Consider the following 23716-nt stretch of genomic DNA (forward strand, 5'->3'; position numbering starts at 1 on the left):
ATATTTCGGATTTAAGCAATTTTTATCATTTTTTTCTTCGAAAATGTTGATGTGACACGACACATATCGGGGTCATGTCGAAGGCACATAAACGCCGCATACCAACGATACATTGGAAAAACAACCAAAATTGCAAATATAACAAAGATATTATATCAATGCTGAAATTTGATAATATAGAAGATAAATATAAAATATTATTATAGTATTTTCCCGTATATTTAGATAAATTTTGAGCTATTTGAACGACAAATGGTCATGAAAATTTATAACATGTCATTGGGGAAACATGATTTATGTAAAATAAATTCAGTATTTAATTGTATAAAATGAATATATATAAATACTTGTTTTTATTTAATTTACTTGAATATATTTTGCGTTTTAATTTTTAAATAAATTTGGCTTATTTATTTACTATATTTGTTCTTTTTTATTTTTTTATTTGGTAGCAGATAATATTTTTTTAGGATTTAACCGTGACATTTTTGGAAAACAACATTGTTGCCACTTTAACATAAAATTAAATTAATGGGTTTATGCTTATAATAATAATAATAATAATAATAATACAAGTATGCCATAATTAAAATATGAAATTACTAAATTCACCCTTCTTTCACACGTTAGGTTAAAATCCGGCCCAATTTAATTTTGAACTCAAATCTCATATATATGGGCTCTCCCAACGAGGCCCAAAACCAACGAGGCCCATAACTGATTTGGCGATGGGAAATGAAACTAACGAACTGTCACTTATGGGGAGAGCTGAATAGGAAAAAAACATTCATCCAAATCCAATTTTGTAGTAAATAATCAAATTAAATCATAAAGTGTGGTGCCCAAAATTCCTGTTCCGTTCAACTCGAATTAGGAAACATGTATGGATCATGGGGTTTCAGGATTTTGAAAAGCAAAGCGCCCCAACATGCTTTCAGGAATTGGTTCGGCACGTGTAATTCTTCGAGGTACTTCAAGAGACTGTGTTTTATAGTTTTTTTTTTTTTGGATTTTCGTCTGTGGAATTTGGTGGAAAGATGAAGTTTTTATGGGTTCTTGTTGTATTTTAAGAAATGGGATTGCAGGTTTAGATGTTATGAATGAGAGAGCAATGTATTGATCCTTTGTTAAGTTGATACTTGGTAAGTTTCGACAATATTCGTTTGCTATTATTTTTCCAACTTCGGCTTTATCAGCTTAAAGTTAAACGAAGGCACCCACGGAATTTTGAAGTATTCTGGTGGCACTGGCAAATGCTTTTGTTGTGTGGTAGCGACAATTATTCTTTTGTTGGATGGCAATAAAATAGAAAAAGAGGATTGAATCAATAGATGATGTGGGATGGTGAAGTATGGAAATGTACGGAGGGCAATGCTGATTTACGTGGTTACGCTAAGTTTCTTGGTCGTGTTGAACTAATCTTCGTGTTTGTATGAGTTATTGTGATTTTGTATAACCTGTAACAGGTTCTTTGATTATTTTAAATCATACATACCCAATATACTTTATTTTTAACTCTGTAAGTTTTTGTCTGGTTAAATTCTTTGTTTGTGATGCGATCCGGGTGAAATGGGTGAGCTGGGTCGGACGCTCCACCGGATCAAATAAATAATTTATAGTGTTGTTTAGGAGAATGAGCAAAGTAGATGACTTCGATCGTGACCTGCACACAATGGAAGGAACTCGTGAATGGGCGCCAGAGGGGTGTCCGGCGTGGCCACTCCGATGCTTAAGTCAGTGAATGATTCAAGCCAAGAACCAATGTAACCAAGTGATGGTTGTGATATTGGTGTGAATGAATGAATTCATGAATATCTTAATGTAAAGAGAGAACCTGGTATTTATAGTATGAGAAGTAATGATGACCTCGTTCTCCGTGCTACCTACTAGTTATAGTAGGACGGCTGAGCACACCCTATATTCTGTCATGTCAAACCATATATTAGTCACATCCTTTCTGTCTGATTCCGTCAACCACTTGGATCGATGTCAGAGATGAGACAGTCGCCCACATCCTATTCTGCTAGTATACTCGAGTGCGGTGCTCATATCGAGGTGGCCCGGGTAGAAAGTTCCCGGGAGTTTGAACGAGAGCCCGGGCGTTTGATTGCCCGGGGAGTAGAGCCCAAGCTTGCGCCTGCCCGGCTTCAGAAGAATCCATCCAGCAGTTTGACCCTGATTTGGGAATCCATTTAATATCCCGGGTCATCGATGACCCGGGTCCTTACAAGGGTATCATCACACATCCCCTAAATAGTCGGGCTAGAGTCACACTCGCTGTCCCGATCAGTCATGCATGAATTCCCAAAGAGAGATAATCAGTTTTGTTTTATAAAAGCATCGGGGGCTTCAAATATCCCAGAGATGAGATGAGGCGCCGGGCGCTTCAGTATCCCGGGCTTTAAATATATGGTGCCGGGGCCTTATGTCTCCCGGACTTAGATAATATGCCGGGGCCTTGTATCTCCCGGACTTAGATAATGTGCCAGGGCCTTGTATCTCCCGGACTTTGAATATATGGTGTCTTTAGTATTATCGGGTAGTCCAAAGAGTGTCATTATTACCCATGCTTTAGCATTTATGCCGCCGAAAATTGTTTCATATTCCGAGGATCCGATAAGTCTGACATATTGACATTCGTGCACGTCCTTTCATATGCCCGGTACAATTTACGAGGGACATCTTGATCGTCCACGTGTATCTAGATTAGCGACAGAGATCTCCCCTTGCCCATATATATTGGCCCTCCTCATTTTCAAAAATTAATTTCAAATTCAAATTTGCGGCGAAGCTCTTGCAAATTTTCCTCTCAGCTTTCCGGCGTGTAAACTCCTCCTTTCTCCGGCGACCTGGTACCACTGCAACTAGTCCCTTCAAAAACTCGTAAGTTACTTTTCTCTAATCCATGTCTAATTCTACTTCTTCCACCTCAGGAGCCAATGCGCGAGGCTCATCTGGGTATGAGTCCACCGCGATGCGCTCCGATTCCCCCCCTTCTCCTCCTCGCCACCGTTTTGTTCAAACTTCTAAAAAGCCTGCAGCCCAACAAACTAAACCTTCTTCCTCGGGCACTTCACGGGTCCTGAAGAAGGACAAGGGTAAGGGCAAAGCCCGTGCTTCTGACCATCCTTCTATTGAGGCCCCGGGAGTTCCTTGGTTCTCCTCAATGAGCAGCACTTTGCGCTCAGGGGCGGACGAGGAGCTCCGGGTTCTGGGATCTATCCCTTCTGCTTTTTCCATTCTGATTCCCGGTCCTTCCGATAGAGCCAATAACCCTCCTCCCGGGTACACCACTTTCTTTCGGGACCAAGTCAGAAGTGGTCTTTGTTTTCCCCTCCCTCCGTTTTATACCGAGGTTGCTGAATTCTTTGGCGTGCCCATTAACCAATTCCATCCGAATTCCTTCCGCATTATGGCCTCGGCCTATATTCTTTTCAAAATGAATAATCTTCCTTATCACTCCCCTTATCCTCCACTATTTTTTCGTTTGTAGATTGGGAGATAATGCCTTCTCCCTCACTGCCCGGCTAAATGCCCGGTTTCTTGATGACATCCCTTCTTCCCAGAAGGGGTGGAAAGGAAGATTCTTTTATATTCGACTCCCGGGTCCTCTCTCCTGTTTAACAGAGTTTCTTACTTCCCTTCCTCAACAACCCACCCTTCCCCGGGCCTACAAATTTGAGGATTTTTATACCCGAAGCCAAGACTTGGTAGAGGGCAAAAGATACTCCTCCTCTATCCTTATTTCCCAGGAGAATCTGGTTGCCTATGGGTTGAGTGCCCGGGCTGAAGACCCCATAGATCGGGCGATTGATGAGGCGGCTGGCTCGGGCTCTCAGCCCGGTAACTCTCTTTTCCTTGTCTTGTCTTTCCTATTCTTTATTTATGTTTCTTAGGTGATACCCTTTGTTTTTCATAAATGCAGACAAGATGCAAGAAGATTTCGCAAAAAAGTGGGAGGCTGAGCAGCTAGCCAAGGAGAAGAAACTGGCAGCACGGAAGGCTGCTGCTGAAAAGAGGAAACAAGCACAAGAGGAGGCGGCGGCCCGGGAGAAGGAATTAGCCCGGGCAAATACTGAGCCAGAACGGGAGGTGCCTTGCTCCCCGGAGGATGAAGAAGATCATATCCCCCTTCGGCAGAGGAAACGAAAGGCGATCACAAGCTCAGAGTTGATTCTGGTTGAAGATGATCAGGCAGGAGACCAAGGTTCCTCCCTGGGCAAGCCAATCCAACACCCCTCCCCTCCAACAGGCCCCTCGGGAGCCACTCCAAGAGCCCTCCCTATCCGAGCAGCCTACCCGGGCCAGCATCTTCACTAGCAGGGGCTTCGGCACTCGGGGTGAACCTTGTTAGGCAGATGTTGATCCCTGCCGAGGAGGCTTTTCTGAAGAGCTCCACCCCGGGTCCTCGGTTCCTCGAGGGCTCAAACAGGCTTCTATCAGTAAGTTTCCTTACCCTTCTTTCCTCTTCTTTTTCCTGTTTGTTTCTAACCTCTTTCTTACAAAACAGGGCATGCAAATGCTGATATCAGCCTTCGAGGAGGTAGCTGCCATAGCTACTCGGCAGGCTCCCCAAGTCCGGGCTTCCAGAGAGATCCACGATCGCCTCCAGGGAGAGATTGCCCGGCTGAAAGGGCTCCATGAAGAAGAAAAGACTGCCCTTCACGCCTCCCTGGATGTAGCCCGGGATGATTTACAAGAAAGTCTTGTCCGGGAGAAATCCCTTCAAGAACACGTCTCGTTTCTTGAAGGCAAGAATAAATCCCTGGCCGAGGGTATGACTGAGCAAACGTCCCGGGCGGATGCCGTGGAGGAGGCTCTGGCTGAGGCTGAGCGAAAGAGGGAGCAACTTCAGACCTCCTTCCTCACCTCCCCAGAATTCAAGGCAGCAGTTGAGGATCGGGCTTATCCTCTTTTCAAGACTGGTTTCAACAAATGTCGCAAACAATTTGAAGAGGCCGGGCTCTTGCCTAAGGATAAGTCTAACTTCCCGGACTTTAGGCTAGCCATTGCATCACTTCCAAAGGCCGGGGAGGAGGAGAAAGAAGACTCCGAGGACGAAGAAGATCAGCCAGGGTCCGCGTACCCGGACATAGAATAGGATTTGTACTTGCGTTTCTCTGCTTTTTCCTGCTCTTACTTGTAATTCCTCGGCCTTCGGGCCTTCTCTTTTTTTTTTTAATGAAATCTTCATTTTCCCTTTATCATTTTTGCAGTCATATCCTGATAAATCTTCATAGACCCGAGTAATATAATTTCTTGTGTACAAAATAATTAGGAAATTTTCTAAGTGTTGTGATTTAACCGATAATCTTCAAATGAGTACTCGTGATCTTGATCCTTATAATGAATAAAATGCCTCATAATCAGTAAGTGACCCAGATGTAAGCAAACTTAAACCCGGATATTAATGCATATAACCAAAATAGGAAAATCGGGCAAGAAAGCAAATCTCGGGTTTTAGATTGGTCGAGGTGCGGAGACCCGAGCCAGGGTGTAGTGCCCTGGGCTTATGAATAACCAAGGTGCGGAGCCTTGGGCCGGGGAGCATGTCCCGGGACTTGGGAGTGGTCGAGGTGCGGAGCCCCGAGCCAGGGTGTACTGCCCTGGGCTTATGAATAACCAAGGTGCGGAGCCTTGGGCCGGGGAGCATGTCCCGGGACTTGGGAGTGGTCGAGGTGCGGAGCCCCGAGCCAGGGTGTAGTGCCCTGGGCTTATGAATAACCAAGGTGCGGAGCCTTGGGCCGGGGAGCATGTCCCGGGACTTGAGAGTGGTCGAGGTGCGGAGCCCCGAGCCAGGGTGTAGTGCCCTGGGCTTATGAATAACCAAGGTGCGGAGCCTTGGGCCGGGGAGCATGTCCCGGGACTTGGGAGTGGTCGAGGTGCGGAGCCCCGAGCCAGGGTGTAGTGCCCTGGGCTTATGAATAACCAAGGTGCGGAGCCTTGGGCCGGGGAGCATGTCCCGGGACTTGGGAGTGGTCGAGGTGCGGAGCCCCGAGCCAGGGTGTAGTGCCCTGGGCTTATGAATAACCAAGGTGCGGAGCCTTGGGCCGGGGAGCATGTCCCGGACTTGGGAGTGGTCGAGGTGCGGAGCCCCGAGCCAGGGTGTATGCCCTGGGCTTATGAATAACCAAGGTGCGGAGCCTTGGGCCGGGGAGCATGTCCCGGGACTTGGGAGTGGTCGAGGTGCGGAGCCCCGAGCCAGGGTGTAGTGCCCTGGGCTTATGAATAACCAAGGTGCGGAGCCTTGGGCCTGGGGAGCATGTCCCGGGACTTGGGAGTGGTCGAGGTGCGGAGCCCCGAGCCAGGGTGTAGTGCCCTGGGCTTATGAGATAACCAAGGTGCGGAGCCCCGGCCTTCATGAATGGTCGAGGTACGGAGCCCCGAGCCAGGGTACGGAGCCCTGGACTTTAGATAATAACCGGGACCTCATGTCTCCCGGGCTTAAGATAATGTGCCGGAGCCTCGTATCTCCCGGACTGTGCCGGGGCCTCATACCACCCGGACTTGAGATAATGTGCCGGGGCCTCGTACCTCCCGGGCTTAAGAGATTTTGTTTTACCTGCTGTTTTAGTTTTATTAAAAATCAAATCACTAACCTGGAAATATTGAATCCGAATTCATTTCCGGTAGAGTGAAACTTCTCTGGTTGAGCTAAATTAGGTGACTAATCTAGCTGTATGCTACTGAGTGCATAGTAAATGCTCTTCATGCCAATCCGGGATAGCTGCTGAGCTTTGAGCCCATATGAAATCCACATATAAGATCTGAGTGTCGAGCTAGTCGGACTTGTATATTTGCTAAGCAAAGTTGGGCTTATTTTTGAATGGAAACCATATCTACGTCTTGAGCTCAATTTCCCACAGACGGCGCCAATGATGCGATCCGGGTGAAATGGGTGAGCTGGGTCGGACGCTCCACCGGATCAAATCAATAATTTATAGTGTTGTTTAGGAGAATGAGCAAAGTAGATGACTTCGATCGTGACCTGCACACAATGGAAGGAACTCGTGAATGGGCGCCGGAGGGGTGTCCGGCGTGGCCACTCCGATGCTTAAGTCAGTGAATGATTCAAGCCAAGAACCAATGTAACCAAGTGATGGTTGTGATATTGGTGTGAATGAATGAATTCATGAATATCTTAATGTAAAGAGAGAACCTGGTATTTATAGTATGAGAAGTAATGATGACCTCGTTCTCCGTGCTACCTACTAGTGTTAGTAGGACGGCTGAGCACACCCTATATTCTGTCATGTCAAACCATATATTAGTCACATCCTTTCTGTCTGATTCCGTCAACCACTTGGATCGATGTCAGAGATGAGACAGTCGCCCACATCCTATTCTGCTAGTATACTCGAGTGCGGTGCTCATATCGAGGTGGCCCGGGTAGAAAGTTCCCGGGAGTTTGAACGAGAACCCGGGCGTTTGATTGCCCGGGGAGTAGAGCCCAAGCTTGCGCCTGCCCGGCTTCAGAAGAATCCATCCAGCAGTTTGACCCTGATTTGGGAATCCATTTAATATCCCGGGTCATCGATGACCCGGGTCCTTACAAGGGTATCAGTATTGATCCTTTGTTAAGTTGATACTTGGTAAGTTTCGACAATATTCGTTTGCTATTATTTTTCCAACTTCGGCTTTATCAGCTTAAAGTTAAACGAAGGCACCCACGGAATTTTGAAGTATTCTGGTGGCACTAGCAAATGCTTTTGTTGTGTGGTAGCGACAATTATTCTTTTGTTGGATGGCAATAAAATAGAAAAAGAGGATTGAATCAATAGATGATGTGGGATGGTGAAGTATGGAAATGTACGGAGGGCAATGCTGATTTACGTGGTTACGCTAAGTTTCTTGGTCGTGTTGAACTAATCTTCGTGTTTGTATGAGTTATTGTGATTTTGTATAACCTGTAACAGGTTCTTTGATTATTTTAAATCATACATACCCAATATACTTTATTTTTAACTCTGTAAGTTTTTGTCTGGTTAAATTCTTTGTTTGTGAAGAAGCTTCATGCTATTTTATGTACAATGCAGATTCGTTCATACTTTAAGTTTTGTTTGTAAGAAACTTCATGCTATCTTATGTACAATGCAGATTCGTTCATACTTTAAGTTTTGCCACTGTGAAGGTTGAGGAGATATCAGGTGCTCGGCCTGCAGAAGTGATGAATTTGGGTATGTAATACGAGTTCCAAAGCAGGGCTCATTTAGTTGTGAGTGTGAATTTCTTTTGATGACACAAACAAATTTGTGTACCAAAAAGCAATTACATGCATTTATATCATCCTTTAGTGAATTGCATTTTCAACCATTATTTGATTAAAGTAGGTATTGTTCTCGATAAATGAACCAAGTAAATTCCAGCTTGCTGTCAATTACAAAACAACATGACCGTACTGGTTTCTTGGATTTTTAGCGCAGGGGAGTTGGACTAGAACTTCTAATTGGAAAACTATTGTGGATCCGTTGAACGGCGAATCTTTTATTAAAGTTGCCGAAGTAGATGAAAAGGGCATACTTGTAAGTAGTCCCCTTGGTGCCAAATGTCATTGCATGCCTTTTTCTTGTTTTAACGCATCAGAATTTATGCAGCCTTTTGTGGAGAGCTTGTCCTGGTGCCCCAAGCATGGTTTACACAATCCTTTTAAAGCACCAGAAAGGTTGCGTAAGATGATTTCCTCTCTTCTGTACTTTTTTTTCTTCATTTGTCTTAATCAAAATTGCTTGAACTTCTAGACTACTGCCTCTCTTGTTTAGTGGCTGTCGAGGTGTCGCTGAGCTGTAAATAGCTCTGTAAATAGGTTGGGAGAATTAATTTGTAATCCCTGAGATTGAGGGAATTAGTTAGGTAGTTTCCAGATTTAGGATTGAGTTAGTTTCCTTATTTTTCTCCTTGTAATCTCCTATATAATACCGTGTATTATATCAATTCAAAGAGAAGACATACAAAAAATTCTTTTTCTCTATTATCTGATTTCCCATATGGTATCAGAGCCCTAGGAATTTTTCTGGGGTTTCGTATTCTTCAAGCAGCCTTCATTGCTGTGTGTTTCCTTTTCATATTCCAGTTTTTTTCTGGGCTTCCATTTCTACGTGTTCCAGCCTTCATTGCTGTGAATCTCTTCTTCACCATGTCTATGTCCGAAGAATCCAATTCTGTTCAGAAAATTGGAGAGTTGCAGAATATTCGGGCATCCAACAGATTCAATGGGAAGAAATATATCAAATGGTCCCAAATTGTCCGCACATACCTAAAGGGCAAAGGGAGGCTTAATCACCTACTTGGAACCGGACCAGAAGAAAGGGATCCAACCTTTGCCGCATGGGATGAGGAGGATTCCATGATTATGTCCTGGCTATGGGATTCCATGGAGCCAACGATCAGTGACACTTGCATGTTCTTGAATACCGCAAAGGAAATTTGGGACTATATCAACCGCACATACTCGAAGGCCCGCGATGCTGCCCTGGTGTATGAAATTAAGGAAAAAACCTCCGCCACCAAGCAGGGAGACAAATCTGTCATAGAGTATGCAACCCTGTTGCAAAATCTTTGGCAGGAATTGGATCACTATCGGGTAATTGAGATGAAATGCCCTGATGATGCGGCCACATTGAAGAAATTCATTGTGAAGGATAGGATTTATGATTTTTTGGCAGGACTGAATTCTGAATTTGATCAAGTTAGAATCCAAATCCTCGGCAAGGAGGATACACCGTCTCTAGAAGAGACAATCTCATTAATCCGAGCAGAAGAAAGTCGGAGGAGTGTCATGCTAGAACCTCATACTATGGATGGGTCAGCCTTGGCAGCGAAAACAAATCAGGAGCAGTCGAAGAATGATCTGCCTAAACACTCGGGTAGAGATAACACCAAGGGAACAAAGACAATCTTTGGTGTACTTTTTTGCAAGAAACCGAGGCATACAAGGGAGACGTGTTGGAGGCTGAATGGTAAACCTCCGAGCCGAGAATGGGGCAACCGTGGGGGGCAACAAAGGCCTCAGGCACATATGGCAGAGCAGCCCAATATTGAGGAAAATTCAGCAATAGGGGGGTTCAGCAGCGAAGAAATTGAGAAGCTGAGAAGCTTAATGGGATCTCTTGAGAAGCCTTCTGGAGCATGTTCAATGGCTCTTTCAGGTAAACCTGTTTGCATGAATGTCTTAGACAAATTCTATCCCAACTCTTGGATCATAGACTCCGGTGCTACAGACCATATGACCCCCACATCACAAATCTTCCATTCCCTGTACCCCATGTCCAAGTAATAGAAAAATTGTTGTGGCCAATGGCTCTTTAGCTACTGTTGCAGGGATTGGTGATATACATATCACACCTAGCCTTATCCTTAAAAACGTCCTCCATGTACCCAAACTGTCAACGAGCCTTGTGTCTATTCAAAAGTTGACTCATGATCTCAAATGCTATGCTGTTTTTTGCTCTTCTTATTGTGTTTTTCAGGACCAGGACTCGGGGAGGAGGATTGGACTTGCTAAGGAAAGGAACGGTCTTTACCACCTTGAGCCATCCCAGAAACTCAGGAGCAACTTGTCTTCATCTTTCCTTAGTTCCTCAAACAAAGATGTCATTTGGCTATACCACCTACGTCTTGGTCATCCCTCTTTTAGGGTCCTAAATATAATGTATCCTCATTTATTCCAAGGATTAGATATTTCGAAGTTTCAGTGTGACATTTGTGAATTGGCAAAACATACCCGTGTATCTTTTCCTATTAGCAATAAAAGAAGTTCTCATCCTTTTCATTTGATTCATAGTGACATATGGGGTCCTTCAACTATACCTAATGTTTCCGGGGCTCGGTGGTTTGTGTCCTTAATTGATGATTGCACCCGAGTTACATGGCTCTTTCTTCTTAAACAAAAATCTGATGTTAGCACTGTTATACCTAATTTCCATTCAATGGTTCAAAATCAATTTGGGGGCAAAATAAAAAGCTTTAGGACAGACAATGCTAGAGACTACTTCAATCAGATTATATCCCCTTACTTCCAATCTCAGGGAATAATCCATGATTCATCATGTGTGGACACACCCCAACAAAATGGGGTAGCTGAAAGAAAGAATGGCCATTTACTCAACAGCACCCGAGCCTTACTGTTTCAAGGGAATGTTTCTAAGTCCTATTGGGGAGAAGCCGTTCTTACTGCCACATATATGATAAATAGACTTCCCTCCCGCGTGTTAGAAAACAAAAGCCCCATAGAGGTCCTTAATAGCTTCTACCCTCACTTCAGAACCTCAAATGGCATCACACCTAGGGTATTTGGGTGTACTGCATTTGTTCATGTCCACAAACAACATAGAGGGAAACTAGACCCCAGAGCCATCAAATGTGTTTTCCTCGGTTACTCATCCACTCAAAAGGGATACAAGTGTTACGACCCCTCTAACAGAAAATTTTACATCTCTGCAGATGTCACTTTCACAGAAAATAAACCTTTTTTTTCCAAGTCCTCTCTTCAGGAGGAGATTTCAATGATGGAAGATAGTACTTGTGAGTCCTTTGAACCACTTAAAACCCTTGACCTTCCGTATGTGCCAACCCGTGTTGTTGAACCCGAGTCCTCTGAACCAGTCACATCTGAGTCACCCGATCCTGTCACTGAACCCGTATCATCTCCTACTCACAATTTCCTAAGATTTCCTCAGGTGTATTCAAGGAGAAAGACCGTTCCTGAACTGACACAAGTCCAAGAATCCAATCCAAATTCTGGAAATGAAATTACGGTAAGATCAGATCCACCTTTACACACACAACCTGTTGAACAAACCACTAATTCAACAACCGTTCTGGATCTTCCCATTGCTGTTAGAAAAGGAACCAGAGAATGTACTAAACATCCACTCTATCCACTATCTCACTATGTCTCTCTCAAGCGCCTATCACCAACCCAAAAAGGATTCATTGTGAGTTTGAACACCATTGCCATCCCTAACAATATGGCTGAGGCATTGTCAAAAAGGGAATGAAGGGATGCTATGAGAGAGGAAATGAGTGCATTAGAAAAGAATAAAACATGGGAGATCGTTGATAAACCGAAGGGAAAAAACATTGTTGATTGCAAGTGGATTTTTACATTGAAGTACAAGGCTGATGGATCCCTTGAAAGATATAAAGCAAGGTTAGTAGCCAAAGGGTACACTCAGACTTATGGGGTGGATTATCAGGAAACCTTTGCTCCAGTTGCAAAAATGAACACTGTGAGAATCCTGTTAGCATTGGCTGCTCACTTCAATTGGCAACTGCTACAATATGATGTTAAGAATGCATTCCTCCATGGTGACCTAAATGAGGAAATCTACATGAACATCCCACCGGGATTTGAAGGGGACACAGGTAACAATGTGTGCAAGCTGAAAAAGGCCCTTTATGGGTTAAAACAATCTCCTAGAGCATGGTTTGGCAGATTTGCAAAAGTCATGAAGGAATCTGGCTATAAACAAAGCCAAGGTGACCACACCTTATTCATTAAGCATTCGGCTGGAGGGGGAGTGACTGCTCTTTTAGTCTATGTGGACGACATCATCGTGACTGGAAATGATGAGAAAGAGAAGCATGAATTGAAGCTAAGACTAGTAAAAGAATTTGAAACAAAGGAGCTGGGGAAATTGAAGTACTTCCTCGGTATTGAGGTGGCACATTCAACACAGGGAATCTACATATCCCAGCAAAAGTACGTAATTGATTTATTGGCAGAAACAGGGAAGACTGGGTGTAAACCGATCTCTACTCCAATAGATCCAAACTATAAGTTGGGAGAAGCTAAAGAAGAACCAGCTGTGGATAAAAGAATGTACCAAAGGTTGGTTGGCAGACTCATATACCTTACTCACACTCGACCAGACATAACATATGTTGTAAGTATGATCAGTCAATTCATGCATGATCCAAGAGAACCTCATCTTCAGGCTGCTTACAGGGTACTGCATTACTTGAAAGGCAATCCGGGGAAAGGAATCTTGTTCAAAAGGAATGGCACTCTTACTCTGGAAGCCTACACCGACGCTGACTATGCTGGCTCCCTAGTGGATAGAAGATCAACTACAGGATATTGTACTTTTCTTGGAGGTAACCTAGTGACATGGAGGAGCAAGAAGCAGAATGTAGTGGCAAGGTCATCTGCGGAATCAGAATTCAGGGCTATTGCTCAAGGATTATGCGAATTACTTTGGCTGAGAATCATTTTGGATGATTTGAGAGTCCAATGGGAGGGTCCTATGAAGCTCTACTGTGACAACAAGTCCGCTATTAATATGGCTCATAATCCCATACAACATGATAGGACAAAGCATATTGAAATTGATAGACATTTCATCAAAGAAAAACTGGTGGAAGGGTTAGTGTGTATGTCCTATGTTCCATCAGAGAGACAATTAGCCGATGTTCTAACAAAGGGGCTGAACAGTTCGAGTTTCCATGATCTTGTATCCAAGCTGGGAATGGAAGACATCTATTCCTCAGCTTGGGGGGGAGTGTCGAGGTGTCGCTGAGCTGTAAATAGCTCTGTAAATAGGTTGGGAGAATTAATTTGTAATCCCTGAGATTGAGGGAATTAGTTAGGTAGTTTCCAGATTTAGGATTGAGTTAGTTTCCTTATTTTTCTCCTTGTAATCTCCTATATAATACCGTGTATTATATCAATTCAAAGAGAAGACATACAAAAAATTCTTTTTCTCTATTATCTGATTTCCCACAGTGGCATGATCTTGTAGGATGTTATAAAGTGCTATATTTATATTTGATTTCAATTGAAATAATTCCAATTTCCCGACGCCCCAGGTATCTCATGCTTGGAGAAGTAACAGCAAAAGCAGCCAACAAGCTCTCTCTTCCAGAGGTAAACTACTTATATCTAAGAAAAATCATGTGTTGTTCCCAATTATAGGTTAAACTTTTGAGATTTTACCTTTACTAGATCGTTAGTCTTGTTTTGTTCCTAGGTTTCGGACTTCTTTGCTAAGTTGATACAAAGAGTGGCTCCAAAAAGTTACCAGCAAGCCCTTGGTGAAGTTGTAGTCACTCAGAAGTTTTTCGAAAATTTCTGTGGTGATCAGGTAATATGGTACATTATAACTTTATGGTGTAATTTAATCTTGAGGAAAACGTACGACCACTGCTGTTTAATTTAGTTTTACTTATTTACTTTTGATTGTTCGTGTAGATGTTGTGAAGCATTTAATTGATCATTGTATGAATGTTTTTATCTAATTTACTTTGATTCAGATTCCCAGTGGCATTTTATGACTTTTTTTTCTTTTGCTTTCTAGATTTTCTGAATTCATTAATACTTTGAGATTGAAAAGGAGTATTTTAGATTGGAGAAGCTTAAGAATTATTTGTAGTGAAAATTATAAATCAGCACTAAGATAATTCTTACTAAAACATGTAAGTAACCTTGTGTTCGATTCATCTTGCAGGTTCGTTTCCTAGCTAGATCATTTTCAGTACCTGGAAATCATCTTGGTCAGCACAGCCATGGTTTTCGGTGGCCTTATGGTCCTGTAAGTCAGTTTTCATGGAAATATTCTGGAGATTCAACTGAACGGATGAGAAAACTTCTGCACACAGTGTGTACTAATCAAATAAAAAAACATGCGGCACTCTTAGAATCGAGTTTTCGTAGACCTTCAAAGGATCAGCTCACTTTCTATTTTTCTGGAAGCCCATTTCTTGATAAGTGATCAGTTTGAAAGTTCTTATGCATCAGGTTGCAATTATTACTCCCTTCAATTTTCCTTTAGAAATTCCTATGCTTCAGCTGATGGGTGCACTTTACATGGGGAACAAGCCTCTGCTTAAAGTCGATAGCAAGGTAAGCCTGATTCTGCTTTTACGAATTTTAACATATTTGGTATTCTTATTTTCTATTTGATGATGGATACTTGTTCTGCTGTATATGGTATTATTTTTTATATACTTATCTCAAAGGTCTGCATAGTTATGGAACAAATGATTCGACTACTCCATGATTGTGGATTGCCTATGGAGGATGTTGATTTTATAAATTCTGATGGGAATACAATGAACAAACTTCTCATGCAGGTTAGCTCATCATATGGCCAAATGAGTGTGGTTCAATATTTACATTTTTATCTGAGCACCTAACTGTTTGACATTGCTTGGCTTGTCGGATGAGATGATAAATGATTTATGACATGATGATAATAAATTGAAAGCTATGGATTATATAATTATTTTAAAATACTTCTATAATTGTAAAACTCGAGCTAAACGATGATGAATCAAGGATGTACAATCTTCTCCTGTCATGCTAAATTGTGCCTTCATGTATCATTTTTAAAATAATTAGAACATAATTTGCATGAGCCATAAAATATGTGCTATTCAACTCTCTCTTCTCTGAACTAAAATCAACCGAATCAAGGGGAAAAAAATCAACAGTCTGGAATATAAATATTTCACAAATCAAAATACAATAGAAAAAATTGAAATGTCCAGATTGTGCTTATCACCACGAATTGTAAATGATATTTACATGCCATAATTTGAAATCTTAGGTGTTCATTTTAGCCTTACATTTCCGATGACATACATTCCCTTTTTTTCTCCCAACTAAAGCACTAATTGCATAATATATCATCAGGCGAAGCCACGGATGACTCTCTTTACCGGCAGTTCAAGAGTGGCCGAGAAATTGGCTATTGACCTCAAGGGTCGTATCAGGTTGGAAGATGCTGGCTTCGACTGGAAGGTTCTTGGCCCTGATGTTCAGGAGGTTCATGACTTTTACCTTCTTTTTTCTTTTGAAAAAGTTACACATGTTTCTTCACAGAGCAACCAATTTTAAGATTTTTGTTTTTACATTTTATATGTGTTGGATCTCTTTTATCCACAGGAAGATTATGTTGCGTGGGTTTGTGATCAAGATGCATATGCCTGTAGCGGTCAAAAATGCTCTGCACAGTCCATGTTGTTCATGCATGAGGTAACCTCAATCAATTTGATGTTTTTCGCTTCTTATCGATGATTAGATAATTTAATGCTTCTCTTGTTATCTAATATTTTATTTTGTTGAACTCGATGCCTTAATTAAATTGGATCTACTTCTTTGTTGAATCATGCAGAACTGGTCTAAAAGTACACTTGTTGATAAATTGACTAATCTTGCCGCTAGAAGGAAACTCGAAGATTTAACAATTGGTCCTGTCCTTACTGTAAGTTTCTATGTTTTTCCTTTTTGTTTCTTATTGAGTTCAAAAACTTTGCATAAGACAACACGGTATCTTCTTTTTCGTCTCAGTTCACAACAGAAGCAATGCTCGATCATACAAACAAATTGCTTAAGATAAAGGGATCGAAGCTTTTATTTGGTGGTGAAGCTTTACAAAACCATTCTATTCCAGCAGTATATGGTGCCATCAAACCCACCGCCGTATTTATTCCGCTCACAGAAATATTGAAGGATGACAATTATGAGTTGGTAACAAAAGAAATATTTGGTCCGTTCCAGGTAAGCATTTACAGTGTTGCATCCAAACTCTTGAGCATTTTTACTTTAGTTTTATCATGCGGAAATTCCGCCAAGATAATGTCTCACGAGTTGGCCAACAAATCTTGTTGATGCATTGTTATTTTGTAGATTCTCACGGAATACAAACAAGACCAACTTCCTCTGGTATTGGACATTCTTGAAAGAATGCACGCGCATTTAACAGCTGCGGTAGTTTCAAATGATCCTCTGTTCTTACAAGTAAGGCCAAGCCCTTGGGTTCTGACTTCTGATGACAATTTATATTTTTCTTTAGAAAATTTGTTTTTGTTTTGATATAATTTTTGGACTAGTTTATCAAACCTTATTGCCAAACTAGTATGGTTTCAACTTTTTGTGCTACTAGAGTTGATCCTGTAAAAGGAGAGCGGTTCCTAGAACTGCAAAGTTCTCTTGGGTCTGTCCCTATGTACAGTTATCTCTGATGGTTGATGATGAACTATGATTAAACGATTTACGTATTCAAATCCTTCTCGTTCGACGCTGTCACACCCACTTTTCATCCATTGTTCTCATTGTTATCATAATCCAACTGTCAACCCAGCATATTCAGCCTGATAACTTAACCTCTGAATCACATGCAATATCAAGTATATTTGACTTGTAACTGTACAGGAAGTCATAGGTCATTCGGTTAATGGAACTACTTATGCTGGTTTGAGGGCAAGAACAACCGGGGCTCCTCAAAATCACTGGTTAGTAAAAAACCGAGTGCGAAATTTTCAGTTGTGTCAACTCATGTTTTCACTCTTGGGGATCATATAAACGAGGATATTTTGCAGGTTTGGTCCGGCCGGTGATCCTAGGGGTGCGGGGATAGGGACTCCAGAAGCTATAAAGCTCGTTTGGTCGTGCCACCGGGAAGTCATATACGACTTCGGCCCTTTGCCAGAAAAATGGGAAACTCCAAAGGCAACTTGAAGGAAGATGGAGTAGATTTGAATTTCTATGTTTTTAGGTGAATTTTTTTTGGGATTGTGTATGTTCTAGTTTACTTGTCACTGATGCAGAATTAGTAGGACAGAACATGTGCACAAAATTTGAAGTTTCGAGAAATTAAACACAAACTTTAATGAATATATTATGATTTGATTATTTATTTTTAAAAATAATTTCATGAACTGTTAAATCCTAAAAAAAATTCATTTAAAATTATAAATTTTAACTATATTGAAGCTATAAGTGCACCTAAACGTATAACATGTTATTTTTAAAATCTAAGCTATATTAGTTTATTTTTTAAAGAGTATGTCTCTTGTGAGACAGTCTCACAAATCTTTATCTTTATCTGTGAGATGGGTCAATCTTACCAATATTCACAATAAAAAGTAATGTTTTTAGCATAAAAAGTAAACAAAAACTTGTGTGAGACGGTCTCACAGGTCGTATTTTGTGAGACAGATATCTTATTTGTGTTATCTATGAAAAAATATTACTTTTTATGCTAAAAATATTACTTTTTATTGTGAATATCGATGGGATTGATCCGTCTCACAGATAAAGATTCGTGACAGTAATATTTTTCATGGATGATCCAAATAAGAGATCTCTCATAAAATACGATTCGTGAGATTGTCTCACACAAGTTTTTGTCTTTTTTAAAAAGAAATCGATATGTTTTCTGCATAATTTTAATTATTAGATATTAGTTTATAACAATTTTTTAATTAAAAATATATTTTTATCACTAATTTAAATAAATTTATCGTCTCATTCTAGGTTTTGCAAAATACTGTATTTCTTAGCTAAACTTTAGATCAGCAGATTCACTTCAAACCTAGAACCCGCCGCCAGCGCCGCCGCAGTTCATCTCTGAATCATACGAAATCTTCTTTAGTTCTATCCATTTTCTTTCGAATATGTCTTTGTTGGAGATAATTACAAAAGCTTCGTCGGCCAGCACTACAATGTCGGAGGAAGAGTTAAACTATCCCATTATTCTTAATCCAGACCCTATTATTATCAGCTTAAAGCCAGAATCTGAGGACCCGAAATCTAAACGTCCTATAAAAAAGATGACGGGTTGGGAAATTTCTCAGACAGATAAGGAACTTATCGAATCAGGGGAAAATTTCTGTAAGCAACTGAGAAGGAAGTTGAAGAATGCGAACCATCATGGTAAAGATGAGTTCTTGGAGCTCGTCATTTATCATTTAAAGAAAATTGGGGAGAAATTTGAGATTTCGATTAAACTGGATCAGTTGGAGGAAGGGTATGCCTGTAGGTTGATCGAGAAATTGGGGCGTTCAATGGGTAGAGATGTGAGGAGTTTGATTCTGGAGGCTTGTATTGTTTTCGAGGTTTGGGGTGTTTTGGAGAGTTTGGTAACTAATGGCCTTGTGGAACATTCTTGTACTTCAAATTTGGTTAATAATTTGATTGAAAAACGAAAGTCGAATTTGATTGATTTGTGTGTGAAGCATTTATCAGATATACAGGCTTATGAGTTGATGTGTATTTTGAAGTATTTTTTGCTGCTGCCTGATGACGGGTACGAGAGTTTGGTCGCAGTGAGGAAGGATTGGGAGAGTCAGGCACTGCTAGCGATTGAGAAAGCAAGTGGTAATGAAATTAGTGGCAAACATAAGAGCTTGGCGAAGGATGCTTCGCTTCTGGTCATGCTGGCACATGATGGATTTTCGGTTGCAGAATTGTGCTTGCATAGTTTATTTTCGTCTCGGAATTTGGATGAGGTAATCTTTTCAGCTTGTATTGGCAAGTTGAATGGCGAGGAGTTGAAGGCTTTGATTCGATACTTGGGGAAATGGCTTAGGAAATATGAGAGATTTCCTCAAGTGGTCCCTTGTCCGAAGGCGTCGTCAGCATTTGGCTTAAAGGTTTGTGATTGGATCCCGACGTTGGAAAATGTCATAAAGGGTCTTAGCTTGGTTGTGGATGAGCATTTTTCTTCACTGGCTTTGCAATCCGAGTTTCGTGAGGAGTTGAGATCTTTTGAGGACGTTGTTAATTCATTAGCTTCTGAAGCAAGGCTTTGTGGTACTTTGGCAATTTTAACTGAGAAATTATGATTTGAATACAGTGGTATGTTTTCGAAAAAAATTGCTTTACTTTTAAAAGCAATATTGTTTGTTGTACATTAAGCTTGTACATTAAGCAATATTGTTTGTTGTTTATTATATTTGAGTTCTGTTTTTAGTCTCTTAATCACTTCCATTTTGTACTCTAGTTTGATATCTTCTTGCAATGATTCTGGTGCAAACTTTTTAGCTTATATAAAACAGAGTAATTGTGAACATGCTATGTTTGATTTTGATGTTCTTTGTTGTTTGAAAAACTTTAGTATTGAAATAAATGCACATATTCTCAATCCGCTGGTTGAATGTTAGAACCTATTTATTGATGAGTATATTGTGAGATTCATCTTATGCATAAATTAATTGGAAGAGCTAAAAAAGGCTAGACATGCTTATGTTTTATTTGGTCCCAGTTTCCCAGATCAATAAGGAACCGAAACATTTGACCTAGTTTGCAATTCTATTTAATGGCATAATTGAATTCGGGTTGTAAGCCATTCTCTATGTTAAGAACTCGAACCAATTTGTATTTGGACCTTTAGCACCGGTTAGTTAAGAACTTGGACCATTTGAATGTGGTCCCTCGAGAATTCAAACTGGATCAAAGAGTTCATGTAACCAAACTTGAATTGTCTCGTCAGGAGTCCTTTTACATTATCTTTCTATACAAGTACCATCTTGAAAAGAAATATACACGGAATGAAGCCAGAAAAAAATTCTTTTCATCAGTTCACTTTCTCATCTTCCCATACAATTATCATCTTGAAAAAGAAATATACGTGGAATTAAGCTGGGGAGAGAAAAAGAAAAAGCAACTTATTAATTGTAATGAGCTAGAGAAGATTCATTGCAGAAGTGATGCTAAGGGAGATAGTTAGATAAATCCATAAGATGTATATAAGTTAGTGACTGCAAACTAATGAAGCCAGTGAGTGCAACTAATAAGGATGAATGAAATTCACTTGCAGCTTCTCTAATTTGCTTTGCAGCATCATGAAACAGAACTAAATTTCTAGTGCTGCAAGTTGGCAGATGATATATAGTATTTACATGAAAATAACTTGGTCATAGAAAAGTTTTCTTGCTCAATATCTACCTCGGTCCATATAGAATTACTTGGAAAGGAACGGGGCATCATTCTTAACGACAAAACCATCTTCTGCCTGATGCTGCGAAGAGTCTCTCGGGAATTGTTTTATGCTTAGAGAACTCAATCTGCGATCTCTATCCGGTATTCTTACTAGCAAATCATTTGAAAATCATTTGAACAAAATTTTCCTTCTTTTCTTGCTGAACGCGAATAATCTTTTTCCAAAGATGTCATCTTGTAGCAACTTTTCACCCTTTGTTTTATATGTTCATCTAATATGTAAATTGTTTTCTGGTCAATGCATCGACCGTTTTTTAATATTTGGCTGTGTTGACCTCATTCTGCAGTCTAGAAGCATCATCCATGCAGATTTTGGCTTTCTAACAACTTTGATATCCACAACTGCAGCATTTGATTCATCAGAAAGCTGATATCAACGAATGACAGAGAGAAACGGAGACGAGAGCTTGTAATCAGTTGCCGAATATCAAAATGCGGAGGACCCGAACCCTTTTTTTTCTCCTAGTTTTTGGGATAGTAGTTCAGTTCATCATAATCCTTTGCGTTTGTGTTCCATACAGTTTGTGAAAATTGGCTTGTGCTATCAAAAATCAAATTTCCCCCAAAAAATTTACCATTGCTAGTCATAGCATAGCTGAGTGGGCAATTATGTAGTTTTAGTTTGAACATGTATTTTTGTAGCTGGTTGTTTCGGATGTTAGCCGGGGCTTAACATTCCATCCAAAATGCATTAATCCATCATTTTTAACTGTAGGTGCATGTCCTAAATGGTAGGTACATTTTAGTTGGCTCTTGCGCTAGAATCATTGCATGAAGATGCCAAACTCGTTCAATACAAAAACCGAGGTTAGTAAGAATGATATCGAAACACAGCAGACCAGAAACAGAATTCAGATACAATAAAGAACACATCCCTTTGCTTAATGTACTATGCTTAAAACTAAATCCAGAACAGAGCCAGTCTTGTAAAAGCAAGCAATTTTCAACACTTTCCAATGTGCCATCACCACAATGCATCTCTCTCTGTTCAAAGAACCACGAAGCCTTGTTTCAGAAGCTAAGCTACTGACTAGGCGAAATCCGCATTAACCGAAGAACACAAGGCAATTGCAAACCTTCAAGCTCAAAGCTGATGATGCCTTTGGCCATTTCCCAAGTATTGGATCGAAGCCTTGACTCGTCACCATTCGACTTGCCAATACAAGCTCAAAATATCACCTCATCCAAAACCGGAGATGCAAGCACAACTATGTAATCGAAGATCCATCATGTGCCAGCAGCAGCCAGCAAGACCAAAAGCCACGGCTCCTTCGCCAATTCCATTTAATCTGAACTTCATTTATCAATCAAATTATGAACTAATTGAACTACAAGAATGTTCCGGTGAGACCATCGATCATGAAACTCTCCAAAAACACCCCCAAACCTCAAAAACGATGTGCACACAAGTAGTGAAACATCATAAAGATATGCACATGTATATACAACCAGCTCGAATAAAGACTTCGACATATAACATATGCACAATGAATCAATCAAATGAACAGACAAAGAAAGAGCAAGAGTAAATTGTGTAACAATGCATTTTAGGTAGCACGAACAGTTGGAAAAACAACTAAACAATATTTGTACGAGTACATACGGTATATATCACTAATAATACTGAATCCAAGCTATCTATTGTACAGTCATCAAGCTAAAATCTGGTATTGCGTCGTACTTGATCACAGTCACACCATCACTGATACCCTTAAACTAAAATGCATAAAAAAAATCACACTATATATATTGCCATCTATCCATCTAGCTGTGTATCATCATCACCCTGATCTGGAATTAAAGTCGTAAACTTAAATCCAAATATGGATGACGAAAGCCGGCCGAATCCACGGAAGAGTAGGATGAAGCATATTCTTGATCTTCACCATCCACAGCTGGAAAATTCAAATCAAAACCTCCTGCCTCCTCCTCAGCGGCGGCCTTCTCCCAATGACATCTCTTGTGTCCACCCAAGGCTTGGCCACTCGAAAAGACCCGCATACAGATGCCGCATTTGTGCCCTGCAATCATCTGATTAGTATCATGAGTGCTGTCACCTTCTATGCTGTGTTCCTGATCATCGACATTATTCATCGCAATCGCGTAGCATCCCTTCACGTTCTTGTGGCTTGCTCTATGCCCCCCCAAAGCCTGGTGAGAGACAAACACCTTCTTGCAACTAGAACACTCGAACCCTCGGTCATTATTGCTGTTATTATTATTAGTATTATTGTCCAAATTGTAATAATAATAAAAATCGAAATGCGGCGGCGGCGTCCCTTGGTTAACAGTGCAAGCAGTAGAACGAGACTCGTGATCATCATCTCCGTTAGCCAGAAGCAGCAGACACGAGGCCACCTCATGATCCTCCTCAGTCACTGCGGAGGAATCTTCACTGTCATGATGGCGGCGGAAGTATGGCGGTGGGTTGATCCCCCTCCACTCTCTTTCCGGGTGGCAGCGCATGTGCCCGAAAAGGGCCTTCCACGACCAAAACCTCTTACCGCATTCAGTGCATGGCCTCGTGATCTTCGGGGCGGCGGGGTCGGGCTTTCTTGTGGACTTGGAGACTCTGGAAGCTGCTCCGCCGGCCATAATCTTGGACCTTTTCTTTCTAGGGTTTTGTTTGGCGAGACCAGTGGGTACTTGTCGTAGAGGAGACAAAGAAAACATCGTCGTCGGTGGATGGAAATCGGAGCAGCGGTTATCCATGATGCTCTGTGGAGTGGCGTTGTGGAGGTGGAAAAATGGTGTAAGAATGGAGGAGCGGGGCGGTTATTGTTGTTCTTCCTGCAGGGTAGTTACGATGTTACCGTTAATGGTTGTAAAATTCTATCCTCAAACTTCGTCTTAATCCGTAATTAACCAAATTCGAAATTAATCCCATTTAAATAAAACTAAATTTTCCATATTATAGAATTATATATTTGTATTCATTAAAAATTAAAATAACATTAATTATGTGTAGTTAGGGGTGAGCATTCGGTCGGTTCG

General features: G+C 41.0%; 3 protein-coding genes across 7 annotated transcripts; 2 read left to right on the top strand and 1 right to left on the bottom strand.

Moving 5' to 3' along the window:
- Positions 1–759: 759 nt before the first annotated feature.
- LOC142520681 (delta-1-pyrroline-5-carboxylate dehydrogenase 12A1, mitochondrial-like) lies at positions 760–17616 on the top strand. 2 transcript variants are annotated; one of them, XM_075623770.1, is made up of 16 exons: positions 760–968; positions 8098–8177; positions 8419–8522; positions 8595–8662; positions 13807–13864; positions 13968–14081; positions 14445–14528; positions 14735–14839; positions 14956–15069; positions 15632–15763; positions 15884–15973; positions 16113–16202; positions 16289–16498; positions 16628–16738; positions 17153–17232; positions 17320–17616. In XM_075623770.1, the coding sequence occupies exons 1-16, from the start codon at positions 880–882 to the stop codon at positions 17456–17458; spliced, it is 1668 nt and encodes a 555-aa protein (XP_075479885.1). In that variant the 5' UTR covers positions 760–879; the 3' UTR covers positions 17459–17616. The 2 variants fall into 2 exon arrangements, with proteins under 2 accessions (XP_075479885.1, XP_075479886.1); XM_075623771.1 differs by lacking the exon at positions 760–968 and adding an exon at positions 1118–1142.
- A 645-nt stretch (positions 17617–18261) lies between these two features.
- Positions 18262–21471, top strand: LOC142520945 (uncharacterized). 4 transcript variants are annotated; one of them, XR_012814037.1, is made up of 3 exons: positions 18262–19579; positions 20683–20803; positions 21010–21471. XR_012814037.1 is itself a non-coding variant. In XM_075624105.1 (2 exons), the coding sequence occupies exon 1, from the start codon at positions 18397–18399 to the stop codon at positions 19564–19566; it is 1170 nt and encodes a 389-aa protein (XP_075480220.1). In that variant the 5' UTR covers positions 18262–18396; the 3' UTR covers positions 19567–19579; positions 21010–21471. The 4 variants fall into 4 exon arrangements, 3 of the variants coding, with proteins under 3 accessions (XP_075480220.1, XP_075480221.1, XP_075480222.1); XM_075624105.1 differs by lacking the exon at positions 20683–20803; XM_075624106.1 differs by lacking the exon at positions 20683–20803 and having other exon boundaries at positions 21015–21471.
- An 849-nt stretch (positions 21472–22320) lies between these two features.
- On the bottom strand, positions 22321–23506 carry LOC142521095 (zinc finger protein ZAT2-like). The gene has a single exon (XM_075624287.1). The coding sequence runs from the start codon at positions 23432–23434 to the stop codon at positions 22520–22522; it is 915 nt and encodes a 304-aa protein (XP_075480402.1). The 5' UTR covers positions 23435–23506; the 3' UTR covers positions 22321–22519.
- Positions 23507–23716: the final 210 nt, after the last annotated feature.

This window comes from Primulina tabacum, chromosome 12, assembly GCF_025594145.1.
Source record: "Primulina tabacum isolate GXHZ01 chromosome 12, ASM2559414v2, whole genome shotgun sequence".
In the NCBI taxonomy this organism is placed as follows: Eukaryota; Viridiplantae; Streptophyta; class Magnoliopsida; order Lamiales; family Gesneriaceae; genus Primulina; species Primulina tabacum.